The 23,860-nt window shown below is 41.2% G+C and overlaps 1 protein-coding gene across 4 annotated transcripts in view; it reads right to left on the bottom strand.

The window, feature by feature from the left end:
- Positions 1 to 21,554, bottom strand: part of cacnb1 (calcium channel, voltage-dependent, beta 1 subunit) — a 40,887-nt gene extending 19,333 nt beyond the window's left edge. For 2 of the 4 annotated variants that reach the window (XM_061748908.1, XM_061748909.1), the window contains exons 1-5: positions 21,320 to 21,554; positions 14,943 to 15,029; positions 2,217 to 2,336; positions 649 to 771; positions 444 to 580 (exon numbers count right to left, since the gene is read on the bottom strand). In XM_061748908.1, coding sequence (XP_061604892.1) covers positions 444 to 580; positions 649 to 771; positions 2,217 to 2,336; positions 14,943 to 15,029; positions 21,320 to 21,409 — 557 coding nt within the window. In that variant the 5' untranslated portion in view covers positions 21,410 to 21,554. Of the gene's footprint in view, positions 1 to 443; positions 612 to 648; positions 772 to 2,216; positions 2,337 to 9,216; positions 9,471 to 14,942; positions 15,030 to 21,319 lie in introns of those variants that run through there. The other 2 variants (XM_061748910.1, XM_061748911.1) reach the window with 2 other exon arrangements.
- Between the last annotated feature and the right edge of the window lie 2,306 nt (positions 21,555 to 23,860).

Below are 23,860 nucleotides of genomic sequence, written 5' to 3'. Positions count from 1 at the left end.
TTAAATCGCTTCTTTTTATGCATCCATTTTTCATGGGTTTTACAAACGGGCAAGTCCGAAATTAGACGACGATCACTGACTCCGTGCATAATGCTTGGCTGTAAGGCTGAAAACTAGTTGTCTGCTCCGCGGCGTAAGGCGGAAATCTGTTCTAGGCAGAGATTCTGCCTCCACAACCTCGATCATCCAATCACAAATCGAATAGTGTTTGTGATTGACGTGGTAAAAAAAAAAAAAAAAAAGGAAATACTTTTATTTTTACAAAAAAAAACTATTTACATTATGCATTTAATTTATTGTATTGTATTTTTCCATTTTTCCAGGTCATAGTAGTCATATTTGATTGACAGTTGAGCAGGGGCGTGGTTTAATGGGTCTAAACGTATGCCCCATGATAAATTGGGGTACATTCTATAGTTTCTTGTATTTATCATAATGCCGACCTGGAGCTGAGTCGGTTCTGCCTCATCCTCTGTTCCTGTAGAAGGCGGGTGTTCTCCAGCTTGACCGGGCTGGGGATGAAGCCCACCTCGCAGCCCTCCTTCACCAGACGCCCGATCCACCAGTCGTTGTTGTATTTCTGCGCGCGTGAAACAGACAGCCAGAAATGACTAGACGATCATCGACCGCAGGTTGAAGCAAACAAACCTCTTTAATGTGTAGGAAGTCTTTGGCTTCGAAGGATATGGCCATGCCCTGCACAGGAACGTCGTCGCTGGGGCCCGGGTTGTAGCCCACATTTGTCCGCACCGCAAAGGCGACGGGTTTAGTCTGGACAAAAATAATAAGCGTTTAACAATGGTACAAACATAAACAGAGCGACAGAGGTGACAAAAGTACTCACACTCTGCTGAAAAAAGATTTCTGTAAAAGTAAAAGTACTGAATCAACTCCTTTTACTTACCGTAAGTAAAACCCCCCAAAAAGTACTGACTTTAACGTAATAAGTAAAAATTCATTATATACAGTACAACTTGACAAAACGAACAAAACAGTTCCTTTCTTAATTAACTGACCCCCAAAAATTTAAGGCAAGAATACTTTTATGTGCCAGCACTTGTCAAAACATGGTACTACTTAATATGGGGAATATTTCATCAACATAAGGGAGCTACCATGTTCGGTGGAATCGTCATCAGCTGCAGACTGGTAGTGGATTGAATCATTCAATCTTGTGTACAACATGGCTGAGATGGGAAAACATGGCAACGGCCATCAGAGGAAGTGTAGCGAAGAGTAAAAGGGTTGTACATCAACTTCTTGATGTGAAAGAGATCCGCAAAAAGAAATATAGATCGGCTCACAAGTCTGTAAGCACATGTAGATGATGCCGTTTACAATCATGGATTATTATGTACCTTTTGAACATGTAGTGAAATGGAATGCGTAGCTTGTTACTGCCGAATATTTACTAACCGCATGGTTTTCTGAGTAAATAAAACGCGCAGCAATTGGTGAGCGTAAGTCACATTCTCGTGAATTCGCACTCTCGCGAGATTGAAAAGACCTGAAAATGGCGGCCCCCGTAAGCGAGTAGATGCAATGTTTTAAAAGTCTTTTTTTTAGATTGAAGCGAACATATGCACATTTGAAATATAATAACGTTTTAACATCTTGGGTGCAGTTCCCCTTTAACTTACATAGTGCTTGAGAAGCAAAAAAAATAAAAATAAAAAATCATGTTGCATGATGTTATTTAAGAGCTGTCTAGTGTTGGCTGCACTTTTATGCTATCAAAACATGTTCCCAAAGATTTGGTTACGTAAACCGAGTAACAAAAATGCAAAATTAGCTAGTCATAACAACTGAAAAATACACCTTACTTGTATTTTCTTTCAGATTAGACGGAGAATTCTTTTAACTCCCTGGTTTTTAGGCCAGCACAAGACACAACACATTAGCTACGAATCTTTCTTGTAGCCGACATAAAAAATTCTCTTAAATAGGGCCATGTATGGGGAATAGCTTGCTTCTCCGAATCTGTTGCCGTCGTCGTTAATGCTCCCTGGTTCATGTTGCTCCATGTCGCTGCTGTCCATATTTTTTTGGCGCATTATAAGGCCACAACATCTCAATCGAGATCTCAACCGTGGTTGACTGCCTCTCTCGCTTGTAATCTTTGTGAGATCGTGTCGTCATCCGCGAATGTTGAAAAAAAGTAACGAGCCTATTTTGACAAAGTAAACAAAAAGTAAAAAGTCAACCGGACCACTGACCTTTGCTTTCTCGAGCGTGGCGAGGGCCTGCCTGTCCGCCTCCTTCCTTAGGGCCTCGGGATCCTCCTCCAGGGACACGTCGGAGTCCGACGGCCGGCTCGTGTAGGAGTCTGCCGAGCCCTGACGTGCAAGCAAAAGAGCGTGAGGGATGTTCCGTGTGCTTTTTTGCTGTTTGGCCATCTTTTCCAGTCGCCCGCCTGCTTGTGCATCCACGTCGCGAACACTATGTGGCCTACATCGTCACTCATATTAAGAGCTGAAAGCTGACTCACTGTAATTTGAGGTGCTTTGGCCGTACAACAAAAGGTAGAGTAAGCCATGCAGATAAACCATCTTGGCTCAGGTAGACATCACCACTACACACACACACACACACACACACATACACGCACAATGGCCCGAGGACTGGACACTTCACTAGGTACATCTGCACAGTCTGATGAGAGCAATACAAGCGCTGTATCAAGGGAGAATTACGAAGGTAATAATGCTCGGAGGAAAGGTAACCGAAACATTAAAAACACTCAGAATTAGGAATTGCAATTATATTCATTTACTTGTTTTTTACAGTGGAACTTCAAACCTCAATATAACGGATTAATATGGGTGGGGTGGAGGAGGGGTAGGGCCGTTGGGGGGTGGGGCGTTGTCCGTTATAGCCGACTGTTACATTGAAGCACATTTTTTTTTTCCTTTTGTGGCCATATGTTCCTGTAAAGTACAAAATTATTGTTTTGTACATTTTTGTGGCTTAAAATACACAGAACAGTACAAAGTTATTATAAATAAAAATAAAAAAGCTTGAACTTGTTTGACAAGTTTCAGTCAGTGTCAATCAAAAAAGTGTTACCTCTTTAAAGGTAGAATATTTGACATAGCATAAGTATTGGATTGTGCAGGTGTACCTATAGAAGTGTCCGTTGAGCACATATTTTTTATGCAGGGTAACTTGACTTAGCACCACAGACCCTAATATAGACATTCGTCCCACCATGAAAGTGTCGAACCACTTGTGCAGTTAAACGGTGTGAACTTCTACTATGGAATGTTTAAGAGTCCAATTTATATTACCGTCTCTTGTTCTTTTTCTTCGTCGTTATTTTTTTTTTTTTTTTTTTTTAGTCACTCCGATGCTTTGTAGGTGGTGCTGACAAGAGTGCAGACAGCTGAGTGCGCCAAGCAGAACAAGTGAGTCATGAGGTGTGGGCTTCAAAAATAGAGGTGAGAGAGTGCAAAAGATGACATAGAACATATGTAATGACCACAATGATGTTTGATGATGTCAATGTTTTGAGGTCTATAAAGTGGTACCTTGACTTAGGATTTCAATTTGTGCAGTGACCAAGCTCGTACCTCCATTTAACCGTATATGAAATACATTTTCCCCATTGAAATGAATTTAAATGCCATTAATCTGTTCCAGCCCCCAAAAAAACCCACCATTTTTTTGGGACATGTTTTTAATAAAGACAGATAGCACTGTATTATAAAATATACATACACAAAGAGAATAACGCACAATAATCGTAAATAACGTAATAAACAAACGTAAATAAATAAACTGGTTTTATCGGGTCTAATGAAGCCAACGGTCACACACACATGCATGCTGTACAAAGTCCAATTCCAGTGAAGTTGAGCCCTTGTGTAAAATGTAATAAATAAGTAAATGAATAAATTAAAAAAACAGAATACAATGATTTTGAAATTCTTTACAATCTGTATTTAGTTGAATACACTACAAATAATATGTTAATGTTCAAACTGATAAACTATAGTTATTTGTTGTTGCAAATATTCACTCATTTTGAATTTGATGGTTCCAAAAAAGCTGGGACAATGGCATATTTACCACTGTGTTACAACACCTTTCCTTTTAACAACACTCAATCAGTGTTTGGGAACTAAGGGCAATAATTGTTGAAGCTTTGTATATGGAATTCTCTCCCTTGCTTGATGTAAAAATTCAGTTGCTCGACAGTGCGGGGTCTCAGTTGTCGCATTTTGCACTTCATAATGTGCTACACATTTTAAATGGGGAAGAGGTCTGAACTCGTGGCAGGCCAGCCTAATACTCGCATTCTTTTACTACGAAGCCACACCGTTCTAACACGTGCAGAATGTGGGTTGGCATTGTCTTGCTGAAATAAGCGGGGATGTCCCTGGAAAAGACGTTACTTGGATGGCAGCATAAGTTGCGCCAAACCCTGTATGTACCTTTCCGCAGTAATGCTGCCTTCACAGGTATGCAATTAACCCATGCCATGGACACTAACACACCCCCACACATCACAGATGCTGGCTTTTGAACTTTGTGCTAATAACGATCCGGACGGTCCTTTTTCTCGTTGGCCCAGATGACACGATGACACCATGGTTTCCCAAAACAATTTGAAATGTGGAGTCATCAGACCACAGCACACTTTTCCACATCTCAAATGAACTTGGGCCCAGAGATCCTGGTGGCGTTTCTGGGTGTTGTTGATATACTGTATGGCTTTCGCTTTGTAGAGTTTTAACTCCCATTTGTCGATGTCGTCACGTTCATCAGTTTGAACATTAAATATCTTGTCTTTATAGTATATGCAATTGAATATAGGTTGAAAAGGGGTTTCAAATCATTTTATTCTGTTTTTATAAACATTTTACACAACGTCCCAACTTCACTGGAATTGGGGTATGTACATTCCTGTGTTGATGTGTGTCTTTAAGGGGGCGTGTCCGAGTAAGTGACAACAGGTGCCTGGAGTCAGTCTGGTCAGCTGCACGGTTAGTTGAGTGTTAGCGTCTCCTCCGGGCTCCTCGTGAATGTTTTCATTTTGCATTTGTGAGTTGACTTTTTGTCCCATTCAATAAACGAATTGCTGAAAGTCGCGGCTGTAGCACTCTTCTTTTCACTTCACTTGAGTGGCGGCCTATCTAAAGCTCAAATTTTGGCTTGTGACACAAAGCAAAAAATGGAAGATGGAAGGGAATTAAAAAAACTCACAAGTTGGGGCACTCGTAAGTGAAGGTACCACTGTACTTGTCTTTCTCTTGTCCCGAACAGTCAACCATGTCCATATGCCATTGTGTTTGGTGGTAAAACAAACAATGTGACATGACTCTCTTTTTGGTCACTATAATGTACACAGTAAATTGGACAATCTAGCAGTTTACAGTTAAAGGACTTTTTCATAAATCCGGCATGGCGGGCATAGTATATCTGCGTGGACACGGGTTAGACCGGGTGTTCGTAATTTCGCAGCGGCGCAAGCCGGGGTATTTAAAAAAAGGGAGTCTTTGTGGACATGAACACACAATCATGTCCAATCAAATTGGCTCCTCTCATTCGCTTTACATGTGGCACATTCACAGTCTCATATGGAGAGGTTTCTGTGCGGAAGAGGACGATGCGTAACAGCAGTGATCTGTGCATTGTCACTGCTCTTGGCTGGTGAGGCAACAGACAATGAGAGCGGGCATCATTATTAAATACAGTAGGAGGCAAAATAACAACAGTGTGTGTGTGTGTTAAATGTCCCGTGCTGCCTTTCGTTACGGTCCTCATCTCTCTTAGTGCAATTCCCTACTAAACGACAAACACCACAGTGTTGATTCTGGCTCAGCCACCTGTCGCATTGTGCCGCTCCGCAGACTCGCATGTAGACACTCCCTGTTGCCGGGGCGACGGCACTCTCGCTAACTCCTGGTGTTCCTCCGCACATACACGCAGACACACCATCCCCACTTCCTGTTTCATCTCGGCGAATGTAATGAGGACGGCACCAGCCGCCCCCACTGACCAGCTCTGACTCATCCTCTGGGAGCATCCCGACAACAAGGGAAGTTCAACAGAGATTTTAATGGCTGACCTTGGAGGGGGATGAGGGGTTGAATTGTACCAAAATAAAAGGCGCGGGGATGACGTCTGAAATAAGTTACAAATATTTGAGTCACACAGCTTGTAAAAAAATAAAGGGAATGAGGCGGCTAGCCATCCATTAATTTTCTATAGCGCTTCTCCTCATTAGGGTCGCGGGTGAACTGCAGCCTATAATAGCTGACTTTGGGCGAGAGGCCGGGTACACCCTGGACTCGTTGCCAGCCAATCGCAGGGCACGTAGACAAGCATTCACACTCACATTCACACCAACGGAGTGTCTTTAATGAACCTAACATGCATGTTTTTGGAATGTGGTAGTACCCAGAGAAAGGAGGCGGATACCTGAAGAATTAAACAAAGCAAAACCCTCCATGGACTCAACCAATCAGACGTTAAAGCGTTTTTAAATCTCCTTCCTCTCTCCCCCTTTTGTCTTTACTTCCTCATGTCACTGGGGTTGTGTCTCTAAATTAGCCGCTTGCTTCACTTCACATACAGCTCCCTGTTCAAAATAGCTGCAAGTCACGTGACGGTCCAGCTGCCTCCCCATTGGCTGCTTGAGACCCCTGCGGTGTCATAGTAACCACCTCAGCCTCATCCGTGTGGAGGAGGAGAGGGGAACCTTGAGGTTAGTTGTGAATGTATTTGAATATGTTTGAAATAATCAATCACGCTAAATATGGTTTAATGCTTTTGAACATCAACATGGAGAATGTAGAAAAAGGGATGTAGTCTGTCAGACGAGTCCGCATGCATTGTCATGCATTCGCACCTCAGCGTTGATACTGAATAATTCAGTGGGGGCAGGGAGATAGGCAGGCTAAGCAAAGGTGGCACGTGACAAATGGACAAAGAGCTTTGACTAATGAGGGTCAAGAAGCATCATCGCCGTGCAACGAAGAAACATGAGTTTATGGTCCCTACGGGCACTTGGTCTGGAACCCGTGGAAACGAGTTATAGGGAACAGGCAGAACGTCAACCCGAAAGGCAGTTTAGAAGGTTGGATTGAAAAACTATAGGAGGGAAAAGATGGAATCTCCTGAATCCCCCTCTATAGATCTCTACATCTCTAAATCTTTGCTTCCTTCTCATACAAAATACTTTAGAGAGTTTAAGGTACCAGAAAGTGTGCAAACTGGAGGTATAACACTCAGTGATTGGACCACTTCTAGTCTGGACGAACTCGACAGACGGTAGACATTTGGTCCAAGTCTTCATGTCTCAAGTCCTTATTCATTCAGTCCCAGTCCAGTAAAGCAAGTCCGAAGGCATGCGGTCCTGGCCTTAAGTCTTTAAACAAAGTCTCACGGTTTTTGAGAGACGATGTTTAAAGCAACTCTCCAGTCCAAGTATAAGTTAGCAGTCATTTACACCATATTGTATCTAAACGCATGCGATCAATGTCTGAAGCAGTCACTTAGTCCAAGTCTGGAGGTTTTTGGTCCAAATCGCTAGCAAGTCAATTGTGAATTGATTTTGTTGTCCTTTAACTCTGTTTTCTGGAGAGAATAGTCCAGTACAAGTTGATGCAAGCGTTGAGGCAAGTGATGCATGGTGTCAACAGAAGACTTCCTGTCCATACAGCTGATGATGTTAGCATCTGAACGCTAACACTCACATAGGGTCATTTGTTGTCAGAGGATATTATTCAAGAGGATAAAATACTGAAGCAAAACAAATTCATTGTACTATGTTATATGTCTCAGAATTCATAGAAGTGGTTGGAATGACAACATGGATGCCACATGGGCGGAAAAAAAGTAACTGATGTACAAAAAAAATTATCAAGTCTGAAGCCCACAGAGAGCAGCTGAGAGCGGCCATCTTTATTAGCTTTGTCACATCGGCCCCATGGCAACAAAATCTGAGTGTGTGGAGTTCACTGGATATGTGAGTCATGCATTCAAGTTCGTTTCCTCTTTTTTTTTTTTTTTTTATCAAAACGCTATAAATACGAAAACAAAATTTCATTGGCCACTTCAGTAGGTACACCTGTACCCACGAATATTTACAAGAGCTGTATAAAAAAGCCAATTAAGGTTACAAAAATACTATGAACGGCTCTTGTACACCACAACAAACTGTAACCACGATGGTAAAAATATTGTTAAATGAATATCTCTCTGACAGTGTCGATAAAAACTGAGCATTACCTCTGTAAAGGCAGAATTTTGGATACAACTACAGTATCTCAGACTAAGCCTTACAGAGACAGATGAAGAATGCATGTAAAAAGCCAGCCGCACAAGTATTATAAAAGCAATATAAAAAGGTATTATTAATAAGGCAACAGGAATCTAGAAAAGCTGTTAATAGTAAAAGCATGAATGGGGGGGGGGGGGGGGGGGGGGGTCATGTTTTAAAGCCATGATAACATTAAGTAAAGTTGAAACGTTGTCATATTTTGATTTAAAAACATTTTTAAAAAATGAATTGAAGGTAGGAAGATCATAGGTGAAAATAACTCCCTGTCCCATAACCTTGACTTGCACAGTTAGTAAACTACTTCTATGGCAAGACATTTATCAAGTAGAATTTTGTAATTAAAAATGTCTAGGAACGAATATTACATTGCACATTGTGCTTCAATTACTGAAGTGAGTTATAAAAGTAAAGAAATACTGAGTATTACAGTCTCGGCTTAAATTCTATGTAAAATGCATTCAATGAATAGTTGAATAGGTTGAGTTTCGGATGCTTTTATCACTCTGTACATAAAATCCTGAAGTTTACCCGCAGAATACACCATCAAGATCCATACTGGTTGGTTCTATGCGTTAATAATGTGGAATGTATTCCCCTGAAATGAGCACAATGCTGTGCCGGAAGGCTGGCTGGTCAGTGCGCATAGTACTAAATGCAACCGGTGGGACTGGAAGTCTAAATTAAAAACACAGAGCCTTCCCAGCAGCTGTGACCGACCCAAAATGGAATTACAAAGCAAGCCCCTCACCCAGAGATATGGTGCTATCAGGACGCAATGTGGCAAATTCATATTCCCCGCCCCCTACCCCATTCCACAAGTTACATCTCAGAGCAAAAAAAATGTACCTGGCAAGGCCTGGGTACAAACACACTGATAGACCAACAAAAGGCCACCGGAAAGTCTACAAGATTCTGAAGTGTCCTCTTACCACGACGGGCCGCTGAAGCCGCTCAGTCCTCTCCATGCCTCTTTTGCCACACTCTCCTCACCACAGCCGACCCGGAGGGGGGGTGGGGGGTGGCAGTGCCTGAGTCCACAGTCGGTGTGTGTGTGAAGTACCAACTAGTGTGTATGGTTAGCTTGACATGTGCACATGAGCAGAGAGAGATCCAGAAAATAGTGCAGTGTGTGTGAGAAAACCAGGAGACACTCTCTTACCCTCCAAAGCCACCCCACCCTACCCCCTGTCCCGTATACCTCAACAACCCAAAGGAACGTGAACCTTGTGTAAAGGAAGGGAACTGGAGCCAGCGGGACGGGGGTCGGGTTGCAGGACTTGTGCTACATTCGCAAACTGGTGAAATATATTTAGCCGCGGGCCCATCAGGAACAGGGACGTAAGTGCGCTGGGGCCAAGGAGGAGGCTTGGTATGCAGCCGTCAGCCACCCAATGCCCCAGCTGACGTGGGACGCTACGGGGCAGTGCCCAGGGAAACCCCCCTCCCCTCTGCGGCTCACTCACTCATTCTGACGCTGCTGATCTCCTACGGACACACAGAACCTTGTCCGGGACCGCTTTGAAAGCAAATGGCTACGGACAACCTTTACAGACATGAGACTAAAGACCATTGGTCAAAGTCACGAAACATTTTGTCCGAATCTAAAGCAATTCTAAAAGCATTTGGTCCAATTTCGTCTTTTGGTCAAGATCCAAAGACACCTGTTACAATGCCAAAGTCATATGGCTTAAGTCTTCTCTCCAAAGTCTAAGCAAGTCTTAAGTCTTTAGTTACAAGTTGTAAATCCAAGCCATGTAATTTTGTTATAAATCCAGAGTAATTTTGTCTTCAGTTATTTAGTCGCGATCTAAACCCAACTCAAGTTCCTGGAGCAAGTCTTTAGTCATTAGGCCCAAGTCCAAAGTAATTTTGTCCAGGTCTAGGGAAGGTCTTAAATCATGTAATCCAAATCCCAGCTCTAATTCCAAGCCATTTGTTCCAATTTTAAAGCAAGTCTTAAAATGTTGATTCCAAATCCAAAGTCATCTGGTCCAAAGCATCTGGTCTAAAGAATGTCTGTAGTGATTTGGTCCAGGTCTAAACCCAGCTCAAGTTCCAAGTCATTTGTTCCAATTTGAAGCTAGTCTTAAATAATGGGGCCCAAGTTGAAAGCAGATCTAAAGCCATTTAGTCCAGGTTAAACCTAGCTCAAGTTTCATGTTTCCCAAGTCTACAACAAATATTGGATCTTCTAGCCTAAATCTAAAGTCAGTCTTAAGTCATTAGGCCCGAGTCCAAAGTCATCTGGTCCAAGTCTAAATCAAGTACCAAGTATTTTAGTCCAAGTCTAAAGCAGATGGCAAGTCATCTAATCAAATCCAAATATAAAACTCAAGTTTTGTTTAATTGGGATCAATCCAACTTTAAATCAAGTTGTCCAAGTGCAAAGCTATTTGGGTCGTGTCTAAAGCTAATCTTATAGTCCAGATTCAAAACCAATTGAAGTTCCAAGACACTTTTACTAGGTCCAAATCCAATGTCATCTGATCCTATTCCAATGTAGGTCTAAAAGCATATAGTCAGAATCTTAATCTCCAGATCAAATTCAAAATTGATTTGGTCAAACAGATTACTTGTCCTTTCACTAGTTAAAGAAGGGATGCCTGCAAGCAGATAGGTGGTGATCCAGTAATTAGCTACCATTGTGTCCACTAGAGGGCAACCTCTGACCCGATCTACAGCCACCTGTAGTTGATGACAACACAGTCAGCAGGCGAGGGTGTAAGAATGGTGATCCACCAGTTGGTCAGACTGCAGCAATCGGAGCACTGCTGGGATTCATATGTCAACACTGACAGCAACACCACACAACCCTCTAGACCAGTGGCTCTCAAACTGGGTCCTCTCTGTTCACAGCCATGTTTTAATTGGAAGCAGAACATGTCAGCTAGCAACCATGGATAAATATTGAATTTAATGAATAATTAGATTGAAATGTTGGGGGGGGAAATAAATTACTACGACATGTAGGGTGCACATGGTAGTTACTGTATGTTTATTTGCCATTGGTGGGTCCTTGGAAAAAATTCTCCTGTGTAAGAGGTCCCTGACCCCAAAGGTTTTGAGAACCCCTGCTCTAGACATGGCAACCAAGACCTGATTTGGACTCATTTTCCCTGGATATATAACCACAGTTAGCAAACTGAAGCTGCAACTGCCCCTGATAAGTCTTAAGTCATAAATGTCTGTAAAATGTTGTTAACAACCCTGCCAGATTTGAATGATTAAGATAAAATGCCAAGTATATAAAATGAGGCTTCAAAATCAGACCATTCTCTTCACTGTAGAACCCTGTGATCATGTCCGCTGAATGAGCTGAAACCACGCCCCACTCAACTGTCAGCTATCACTATATGTCTAAAAAATCTTTCTTATGCCTATACATGTCATGTTTGAGCCAGGAAAATATACATGCTTAAAGCTTCCGGTGGCTGGAATACATCCCACCGAGTCGTCGTTTGGCTTTGCACACCCGACGAGAGGCGCGAGCCACCAGTTAGCTCGCGAGCTAACAGGCTTCCAGAGCTACCACCGCAGACGGGTGACGGACTTGTCCGCTGCGTCACCTCCTCGTTGTTGTATCGGTGTGTAGGTCCACAAAACAGAGACACTTCAGGGAAACGCAATCGTTTCTTAACACAGCAGCACACATTATTCAGCTTCGTGCTCAGACTATATGACAGATAGGCAGATATTTGAGCACATGCTTCCTGCTAATTAAAAACCAACAACACTTTGCTTGAGACAAAATACATAACACTTGAGAATTTAAATAACGACACCGAGCTGTTCTGTAAATTGTGGCTTCCAGGGAAGATGCACTTTCGGGGTGTAGGCATAGCTAACTAGTGAACTGCACACGGTTGCGGCACAAATTCTATCTTTTAGTGGGGGAGGAGTGACTCATGCCAGTGGCCCAACTACAACACTGGGCAGCTCAGCTTCTTATATAAGGAGGGAGGGGCGACTCATGCCAGTGCATCACCGGACCTGTTTTAGCCACAGCCAAAAAAATCTGGAAAACTGAAATAGTGAAAAACTGTTTAAGGCTATAGTTCAGGACTATGGAGTTCTCATTCTATGCACGTTTTCAAAAAATTATCTTCAAACTTCAATGCGTTTAGAAACAAATCTCAGAATTCACTTTACAGGGTCTTTAAATAAACCGAGTCTTCAGGCCTAAATGAATGTGACTGTTTTGATACTATCATCAGTGTAACAGTTGTACAAAATCACATCCCCTTCCATCTATGTCGCTGCCCAGGAAAGCACAGCACACATCAGCAGCGCCCGCGGCAGACAGTCATCTTCATCTTCATCGTGTTTTTCTTGAACTTGATACGCGAACGAGGCTACGCAAACACGTAGGTCGCGGTGGCGCCCACGCACACAAACAGAGCCCCATCGAAGCACCGTCTCCCTTGCATCTCCATCCCACTGTGGCTGCGCACACGGGGAGATTCAGTGGCCCGGTTGCCATAGAAACCAGGCCCCGGTATACCAGCCAGCTCCGCCGACGGTTGATTGTGTGTATCTGTGCATGTGTGCGTGTTTGAATGAGTATGGTCTTGCGTAGGTGTGTGGGAGACTGTAATGCATATACGGGGCCTCACTTCGAGCAAAAAGAAACAGAAAAATAAGGTGAATGTATAGAAACCTGTAGGGCACCTACAAGCTTGTTGGTGGTAGTGTTTTTCAAATGAAAAGGCAGGAAGTCATGTGCATGCAAAAGCAACGCGCAGCGGTATAAACCCGAACTATAATGACATTTCACAACTCACAGTGCAATGTCATTTGATCCAAGTCCCAAGTTATTAGTTTGAGGTCTAAAGCTTGATCCAAGCCTCAAACAAGATCTAAGTCAAAGCAGGTCTAAAGTCATCTACTCAAATTACAAAATCAACCTAAGTTCGAAGGCCTTTGTCAGCATATAATGTAATTCCAACAAACTTACTCCAAATAAGGCAGTTCAAAGGTAACCGATTCAAAGTCTAACACCAAGGTTAGTTCCAAAACATTTAGTTCTAGTCCCTAACAACTAAGGTAATGAGTCCAAAGTCCAAGGTCATTTCATCCAAATCTAAAGAAATCTAAAGTCACTCGTTAAATTAGTCCAAATGGTCCAAATTTAAAACCAACCCGTGCTCCAATTAATTTAATCTAAAACATGACAAGAGCCTTGAGGCCTTAAGTAATTTGGTCTAAGTCTAAAGCAAATCTGAAGATTGAGTCTAGAAGAATAGTTGTGCGGCCAAGTCTAAAGCAAATTCCAAATAAGGCAGTCTAGCTAACGCAGGTCTAAAGTAATGTAGTTATAAATTCTAAAGCCAACATAAGTTCTAAGTCTAAAACAAGTCTAAAGTCATACATACCCAGTCAGAAGTTATTTTATCTGAGTCAAAACTCAAAAGGAACTCCTGAGCCATTGGGTCAAGGTCTTGAGTCTTTTTGGTTTCAAGCAAATTCATTTGGTGTTAGTGGGAAGTAAGTCTAAGGTCATTTGACCCAAGTTTAAAAACGCTTGGCCCCAGTCTAAATTAAATGCAAAGTTATTGTCTTGAAGTCTAAAGCTAATGGAAATTCATTTCTTCTTCTTCTTTTCCTTTCGGTTTGTCCCGTTAGGGGTCGCCACAGCGTGTCATCCCTTTCCATGTGAGCCTATCTCCTGCATCCTCCTCTCGAACACCAACTGCCCTCACGGCTTCCCTCACGACATCCATCAACCTTCTCTTTGGTCTTCCTCTAGCTCTCTTGCCTGGCAGCTCCATCCTCATCATCCTTCAACCAATATACTCACTCTCTCTCCTCTGGACGTGTCCAAACCATCAAAGTCTGCTCTCTCTAACTTTGTCTCCAAAACATCGAACCTTGGCCGTCCCTCGGATGAGCTCATTTCTAATTTTATCCAACCTGGTCACTCCTAGAGAGAACCTCAACATCTTCATTTCCGCCACCTTCAGCTCTGCTTCCTGTTGTCTCTACGTTGCCACTGTCTCTAATCCGTACGTCATGGCTGCCCTCATCACTGTCTTATACACTTTGCTCTTCATCCTAGCAGAGACTCTTCTGTCACAAAACACACCTGACACCTTCCTCCACCCGTTCCAACCTGCCTATGTTTTAATGTCACGGTTTCAGTTCACATCAGTACAAAAAAAACAACAACACCTTAACCTTTGTGTGATCAGCAACACATTTAATGGCATTCAAAATGAAACATAAAAAGCTTCAATCTTTTAAGGAAAGTGCATCATCAATAGTTTGTCTTCTTTGTAGGAACTGAATGGTGCAGACAAGTGTAACAGTAATGGTTTGTACAGTCTTAATGACCATGCTACCAATGTTTGATGAACTGCCAAAAACATTTCGCTAGCCATGACATCTGTGAGACAGAGGCTGAGCTGCATTGTATTTATTTACTGACTAGGTGTATGGCTAAAGCGTGCGACTGTTACACTTCCTGTTAATTACCTAATATGTTCTGTGTGGGAACCCTAATAACCGTAATTGCCACACCATTTGATTATTTGACATTTTATGACGGATAAGTAGGTCTGAACAAAAGCCAAGGAAAAGTTATTAAATGCGCTGAAGGGCCAGATTTGGCACACGGGCCTTGAGTTTGACACCTGTGCAGAAGCGGGATGGATGTTACCTGTCGGACGAAGCTGTTGGACGTGGTGTCGGAAGAGGTGCTTCCATCGGAGCGTTTGAAGCGGCTCTTCCTCTTGGCGTACTTGCCCTGAGGAAAGAGAGGTGGGTGGGTGTGGGTTTGAAGAAAAAAAAAAAAAAAAAAGTTAAAAGTTGGCCTCCACACAGTCATTTATCTTAACAGATCATTCTGAAAGCCCCGGCCGGCCGCTGTGGCCACACGCACACACACACGCAAGCACACGAACACAATTCATGAACAACTCAGGCGACTCCTCATTTTTCATGTTCTGTTGCAACCCTCTAATCAGATTGTCGGACCTCTGCCAAATTGGTTCTATCCGGGTTGGGCGGAGGCCACTCATTACATTAGGAGCCCACCCTGCCTACATCGCCATGGTTACGCAATGCCGACTAATCACGTTTGCGCGGAGACAGGTGTGTTTTCTTGTCAAGAGAGGAGCCCGCCGAACACAATGTGCGCTTGTATTACACACACCGGACACTCGAAGCACACATTAGAAACAGCTCTCGGTATGATGCAGTGCTCTTCTACGCCACTACAACCACAATAAAGATTGTTTTGTTTTTTAAACAGCCTCTGAAAACGTATATACAGTATATGATATTTTTAAATGCTGTTTCAAATGAGTTTTCTGCACCAGCAAATACATATTTCTTGCCATGATGTCCACCAGCCAAAGGCTGAGCTGGATTGTATTTGTTTACTAAGTGAACTGGTGGTTAGAGTACAAAGAAGTAACATTTCTTGTCACTTTGCTACTATGTTCCATGTGATAACTTAGCACACCTGTACTGTACTGAAAAAAAGCAGGACGTGAATCTGCAATGTACTGCATCCGCAGTAGGTGAACCGCGATATAGCAAGAGAACACCGTATAGGAAATCAATTTTCTCAATTGAAATGAATTGATATGCTTTTAATCCGTGTCAGACAGAACAATGAAAAGCTCTTCCACAAGATGGCAGAAGGTACAATTAACCTGTGCATCCACCTGTTGCCATTCATAAACAGAATTATAACTTGGAGTTCAACTAAGCAGGCCCAGATTTCACACTGCGTTAGTAAATCAGTGAGTAAACTTAGACATGATCATCATTGAGATGCCTTGAGATATGAGCTGTTGCTAGGCCAATTTTTTTAGAAACGAGCAAGAATTTGTAAATATGTGGAGCAGCAACAACAACAAACAGGGAGGACAACACATTAGGTGCAGTCATGTTTTGTGCTCGCATTTTCCGTGTCTGCAGGTTATGTCATATTAGTGCGGGTTTTTATACAGTACAATACTGTTGAATGCAACAGTGTAAAAAACATTGAATTTTGGTGTTTTTGAAGAACGGGGCTGGTACGGATTAATTGCATTTCCATTCATTTCAATGGGGAAAGATGATTTGAGATACAAGTGTTTTGAGATCCAAGCATGGTCACGGAGCAAATGAATCTCATATCACAAGGCGCCACTGTATGTAATTGTTGGTGAAATTCTTTTTGGGTGGTGTAACGAGAGCTTTTTCTACCGTAAAATATGTACCTTGGTTCAATTACGTTTTACACCAAGTGCCACCATAATCTTCTTCTTCTTCTTTTCCTTTCGGCTTGTCCCGTTAGCGTGTCATCCTTTTCCATGAGAGCCTATCTCCTGCATCCTCCTCTCGAACACCAACTGCCATCATGTCTTCCCTCACGACATCCATCAACCTTCTCTTTGGTCTTCCTCTAGCTCTCTTGCCTGGCAGCTCCATCCTCATCATCCTTCTACCAATATACTCACTCTCTCTCTCACGTCCAGAGGGACGTGTCCAAACCATTGAAGTCTGCTCTCTCTAACTTTGTCTCCAAAACATCGAACCTTGGCTGTCCCTCTGATGAGCTCATTTCTAATTTTATCCAACCTGGTCACTCCGAGAGCGAACCTCAACATCTTCATTTCCGCCACCTCCAGCTCTGCTTCCTGTTTTCTCTTCAGTGCCACTGTCTCTAATCCGTACATCATGGCTGGCCTCACCACTGTTTTATAAACTTTGCCCTTCATCCTAGCAGAGACTCTTCTGTCACATAGCACACCTGACACCTTCCTCCACCCGTTCCAACCTGCTTGGACCCGTTTCTTCACTTCCTGACCACACTCACCATTGCTCTGGACGGTTGACCCCAAGTATTTAAAGTCCTCTACCTTTGCCATCTCTTCTCCCTGTAGCCTCATTCTTCCCCCACCACCCCTCTCATTCATGCACATATATTCTGTTTTACTTCGGCTAATCTTCATTCCTCTTCTTTCCAGTGCATGCCTCCATCTTTCTAACTGTTCCTCCAGCTGCTCCCTGCTTTCACTGCAGATCACAATGTCATCTGCAAACATCATGGTCCACGGGGATTCCAGTCTAACCTCATCTGTCAGCCTATCCATCACCACTGCAAAAAGGAAGGGGCTCAGGGCTGATCCCTGATGCAGTCCCACGTCCACCTTAAATTCTTCTGTCACACCGACAGCACACCTCACCGCTGTTCTGCTGCCCTCGTACATGTCCTGTATTATTCTAACATACTTCTCTGCCACTCCAGACTTCCGCATGCAGTACCACAGTTCCTCTCTGGGTACTCTGTCATAGGCTTTTTCTAGATCTACAAAGACACAATGTAGCTCCTTCTGACCTTCTCTGTACTTTTCCATCAACATCCTCAAGGCAAATAATGCATCTGTGGTACAAGTGCCACCATAATGACCAATGTTAAAATGCAGTAGCATAGTAGGCCTATGCTTTCATAAAAAGGAGCGAGGTTCCATATTGTAAGCCACTGTAACATTATGAACATTAACACTGCATTTAAATGTAGGGGGGGGGGGGGGGGGGGGGGGGGGGGAACTATAGTTAAATAATGATTTCATTAAATTTGTTGCATATAAAAGTTAAATGAAAATTGTACCTCAACAATTTTTAATAAGTTATTTAAAATTCAATGCAAAGGTAATGTTAAATACAACTGAACTGTACTACATAAATCTAAGTTTATATTTTTTTTCTAGCTTTTTAGCAGGTAGTATTTAAAAAATGCATGTGAGTGCAGGGAGGTATGCACTATGGAGGGAAGGATGGCGTGGCTCCTTGTCAGTGGGGAGGGGAAGAGAAGAAAAGGGCAGGGAAATGCCAGCGACAGGAAGTGCAGGGGCTTCCTGTTGGTAAACGTCCCATCAGATTAAAAGTAGTATATAATTAAAGAGGACGAGAGCAGGGGTGTTTATTTAAGTGGAAGCGTGGCGGGGTAAGTTTCATTTCCTGGCCCCTGGTTGATATCTTTAAATCAATTCAATTAGTTTCATGGTAGTTCGACGTAATTCCTATAATTCCGATTGTTTGGATGGGTATCGGGCACAAAATAGCCAGGTCAAACTTTGAGTTTGAAGATCATACCGTTTGATGTCAAAGTATTTGCTAACTTGAGTAGTTGCTCCTTTTGACATCCAAATGTCGACAAATGTTTTTGAAAAGATCAAATGCAAGAACAAAGTTTTTTCGACACATCAGACACAAGCTGGCCAACTCTTCAAATTAGAGTAAAACAGTTCAACTTAATTATTTCTCAACATATCTCCACGACCGTCTCATTTCGTCTGTTACTCGGGGAAACCCTTCTCTGATTGGTTGACAAGTTTCAGTTCTAAATATCCAACAATCGCTCAAATGGGCCGAAATTCTGAGACGATGTTTCTGAAACTTAAAAACTTGGAAAATTATTGGTGAGAAGTAGAATAGGTCATTTTCTTTAGGAATCAATTGTTTTTTTCATGAATTTATTTATTATGGAGGATTTTAGAGGCATTTGAAGCACTCAGCTTGTGTTTTGTTTTTGTTTTTGTTTTTAAATTCTACAAAGATGGCGGCCACTTGTTGCGGTGTCATTTGATGTCATGTTCCTCAATAGAATAAATACAAATCATCCTAAATATGAAATAATAAATCAATAGTGAAATAGAAAAATAGAAACGATATCATCGAAGAAATACAATTTGAAGTTGTTTAAATTTTAATTTGTGAATGTGCTCATAACTCAAAACACTCGTATCTCAAATCATTTTTTTCCCCACTGAAATGAATGGAAATGCCATTAATTTATTCCAGCCTTCCCTGCAAAAAATGAACAAAATGGGGGTACAAATACTTTTTTTCAGCAGTTTTGATTGTCCATTGCAGTCCGACAAAAAAAAACAACAACAAAAAAAGGCACAGAAATGACTTAATTTTAACAATAAAAACTAAATAAGCAGGTTTTGTCACAGTGCATCAGTTAGAGGGCTATGGTGCTGCCCTTTCTGGTGTGCCCGCCTTGGCCACCTGGGGGCAGTATAAGACAGACCGGCCGATTTACTGTTCATTAAGGCATTACGACTCCTCTCGGCTCATCAGTACAGCACTATAATTAGTCGTACGCAAAAAAAATAAAGAATATATGAATATGAAGTTATGTTCCTCGTATCTGGAGGCGCTGTACTCCCAAATTTCATCTTTGTGTGTCAAACAAGTACACTATTGGTTTTTAGTGACCTCAGACTGGCTGACATTGCTGCAGGAAAAGGTGGAGCAAATTATTACTTAACATCTCACACTTTTTCAAATTTTTAGGGATTTTCTCTGTGTCTCAGAACATATATATATATATATATATATTGTGACATCAGACACAAGTTGAGACCAAAGTTCAAGGTTCCTGGAACACAGAGAACTTTGAGGGAGCTGAGAGGATGAGGAGGATGGGAGGAGTGGGAGTGAAGGCATGGTTGGAAGTGCTGATTTCTCTCTCTGCATGTGGAGAGACAATGAGTATGCTGAGCGTGGGTGTGTTTGTTCCAGTTCCCCCCCCTCACCCCAAACCCCCCCCCCCAAAAACAAAAACAAAAACGTTGTGTTATATTATGTTCCCACACTCAATCACCCAAAAAGGAAGGCACAGCTTATTTATGGCTGCTGTGAAGTGACACCATGGATAAGTGAAGAGCATCAATACTCTCAGTGATGGAAGCAAAAATGGAACCAAAACACACTCACCTGGCAAAATACTAGGTACACCTGCGCAATCTACTATCCTATTGGGATCTAATCAGATAGATGATACAGATTAAATGATGCGCTGATGTTATTTTCAAACACCTTATACTAAATTTGTATGCACTGCACACATACCTACATAAAATACCGATATCAAATTATACGACTAACTCAATACTTTTAATATTAAACTAATATTTACAAATTAGGCATCCAACAGAGCTACTAACTTCATTTTTATCCATAAAAATATGAACATTTATTTTATCATACTGTTCCAAATTTTGATTGATTTTCTCATTTTCAACAACAACAAAATAAAATATGTACTGTACTGTTATTTATGCATCTGACATACCTGCTAACCTCATTTCAGCCAAGCTCATTTTCTCTAAAAATATTACAACATTGACTATACTACGCCAAATACTTATTGTTGTATCATTTTTTTAAATTTTGTACAAAGCAACATTTATTGATTTTATTTTTAGATGATTACTGTTGTGTTAAATATGTAATTTTTCTGTTCCTATTTTTGTTGTTCTATTATTTTAAATAACTGAAATAATATTTATTCTTTGACAATAAAAATAGAAATATATTATTATTATTATTATTGTTTAAAATATACAAAATATATTATTATTATTCGTAGTAGTAATTGTTATTATTTCTCCTAGTTGACCTAGTCGTTTAGCTTATTTTTTTCATGGAAACATTAGAAACGACATGCGCAATAATGAAGGGATGAAATTACAACTTCAAAAGTGAGCATTATCATCTTTGTAAAAACACAATCTTTGTTTGGATGGCTGACTAAATTGTGCAGGTGTACCTAATATAGTGGCCTCCATTTATTTATTTTTGTTAGATCTTAATATGATTTTCTTTGCTATAAAATGTGTTTATAAGTGTCTGTTTTCTACAATCATGACACAGTGTTGTGTGTGTAGTTATACAAAGGCGTGGCTTTGCATTGCATCCAATGGACATCCTTGCATCACTTATCGCATCACTGTGTCCACAAACGCTGCTTATTAACCACCAATCACCATCTGCTCACATGCAAAAAAAAAACAAAACACATATATAATGTATATGAATCTAAATATATGAGAGGAAATTGGAAGTTAACCATTCTCCTGGGCAAATCAGCACATGAAAGCAAATAGGCAAGTGTCGAACAACCTGTTAATCTCTCATCGAAAACACACGCACCATTCAATTTGTTGCCATAAAACAAGTACAGCCTAATTGTTTGTCATAAATATGTATTTTTTTTTGCATTTTTTCTTCAAATCCTCTCGTCCTTACCTGTGATTGAGGATGGGGGTCGAACATGTCCATTTGGATCTCCTGGGTCGAGGTGGAAGGCGTCCTGGACATACTACTTTTCTGTACCATTGATTTAACTTTCGGCCCTTTATCAAAGACTGTGTTTTTTTTTTTTTTTTTTTATATATAAATAATTTTTTACAATTTTTCTTTTGGGACGTGATGTGCTTACATCGGTGTCCACAGACTCATCTTTGTCTCTTGTCAGTGAGGCTCGCCTCGCCAGTGCCTGAGTGGAATGGCAACAGCTGCCTTCGCTGCCAACCTGCCGACGAGAGCGGAGAAAGGAAGCACCGCGCCGCGAAGTTAGCGGAAGATTACGTACTACTTCCGGCTGTAGCCTTCAAAATAAATGAAAACGCGCTCAAAAATAGTAAAGGACTGCCGTAGCGTGCGATTTACTAACTGGTACATGTAGCAAGAATATGATATATTTATCTATCTATCTATTTATCTATCTATCTATCTATCATACATGTATATAATCAGCTTTTCTTCATCTAATCATACGGTGTGTAATTTACAACAATAAACTTGTGTTATGGGTTTGGCCTTATTTTAATCCTAAAAATCCATATTGTGCATTTGTATTTCTCGTATCTTTCTTTTTTTAAGAAACTGTGATATCTGCCTTTATTTGTTTGTATTCTATAGTCCTTTTCTATTATTCTATTAACAAAATTTATTTATGATTAAATGGCTATGGCCTTTTTATTTGAACTCTAAAAATCTATATTGTATTATTGTACATTTTAATACTTACAAAAATGATGTCTTTTTTTTGTTGTTGTTAGGTGGCACGGTGGATGACTGGTTGGCACATCCGCCTCACAGTTCTGAGATTTCAAATCTAGCCTTCGTGTCCTGTGTGTAGTTTGCATGTCCAACAATACTTTTTAATCCCATTTTAAAGGTATAAAATAGAATAGAATAGATTACACTAGAATAGCAAACATATGATGGTATAGTCTGTAAAATGTCAAGAGCACCCCCCCGAAAACTAAAGCAGACACACTCAGCTGTATGCTCTTATTTCGGAGGTACGGAACCCTAACTTCCGGTGTGATGTTTGTGACTTGTGATGTGGTTTCTCTCTCCCGCTGGGAGCCGAACAGCCCCGCCCCGCTGCACAGAGCTCATCGAGTGATGGGGGAGACCACACATGCACAACAGGTAGTGGTAATATACGGTAGTAATAGCATTAATATAATATAAACCGAATCAAAAATAAAATGTGTTCCTGAATGTAACAATTTATTACTATAGCTCACAATCATAAATTGTTAGGTACACCTGCAGCATTTCATCCTTATTTATCGATGCTACAATACAGTGGTGACGTGAGACTGAGTTTAATTTGTTCCTTGGCCACGCTCCTAACGCAAAATATCGTATCTCAAATCAGCTTGTCCCATTGAAATGAATGCAAATGCCAGTAATGCGTACCAGTCTTCCCCCAAAATATTTGTAATGTGTATTTTAATGAGGGAAAATAGCACTCCATAATTAACTTTATAACTTTATAATAATAATAATAACAATAATAACAATAATGGTAGTAACTTTATAAAAACAAAAAGTAATGGCATTCCTTGACATGACATTCCATGTGTGTGGATGGCAAGAAAACCAAATTACAAGGATGCCTCCACATTAAACTGTATTCACTTTGTACAATTACAGCAAGGGAACTGGGAATAACCTTTGACAGGTAAAAATATCTTTGAGGCTCTTTTTTTTCAAGTGTTCTGTAATAATAGCACACACTTTGACATTGACAAAAAAAAAAAAAAAAAAAAGTACATCTCGTGAAAACCCGTTGAGAAATGAGCAAGTTAGGACTTATTTTCAATGTCCATGCATGGCCTTTGATGGCAACATTGTCCCTGCCAATGTGGCCGCCATGTTGGAATGTCGCTTCGCCAGTTTGCAACATCGTGCTGGCGTATCTGGTCTTCTTTTCATATCTGTGAGCAGAACTCTTCAGCCAATTTTGCTCGAGCTATCACACTTGACGTATAACATATGCTGCGCAGTTATTAAATGGACTAGCAGCTGATCTTGGTGATATCGTCGGTTACCTGAGGTGAAGGAATGCATGCACACCCCCACACTGCCGGCGTGCACTGTTGCCATGGCAACGGACTGCTGCTGCTGGAAAGCTACCACACTATGGCAACCATATACAGTAGATTGTGGAGCCTTGTACGTACTCTATTTAACTGCAGTGAGGGATCAAACCCTGCACGAATAGTGAACATCTGTGAGTAATCGACACCGCCCTTAAAAAAAAAGGTTACAAATTGCCTACAGGTGCCAAAGACGGTTTCAAAGCACTATTTTTGTCTGAATGAAATGCTCCTACTCACTCCAACATAGTTCCATGGTATCAAGACAACACAAGATGGCGCCAAAGTGATACAGTAATTTTATTGCACACAAATAACAAATATTTGCTGAGTTTTTCAGCAAATAATGGAGGATAGGTTAAAAAAAAAAATATATCTGCAAAGAGGTGAA

Source organism: Phyllopteryx taeniolatus, chromosome 16, assembly GCF_024500385.1.
Source record: "Phyllopteryx taeniolatus isolate TA_2022b chromosome 16, UOR_Ptae_1.2, whole genome shotgun sequence".
NCBI lineage: Eukaryota > Metazoa > Chordata > Actinopteri > Syngnathiformes > Syngnathidae > Phyllopteryx > Phyllopteryx taeniolatus.
Note: the sequence above shows the minus strand (reverse complement) of the source record. Positions and strands in the feature narration are given on the sequence as shown.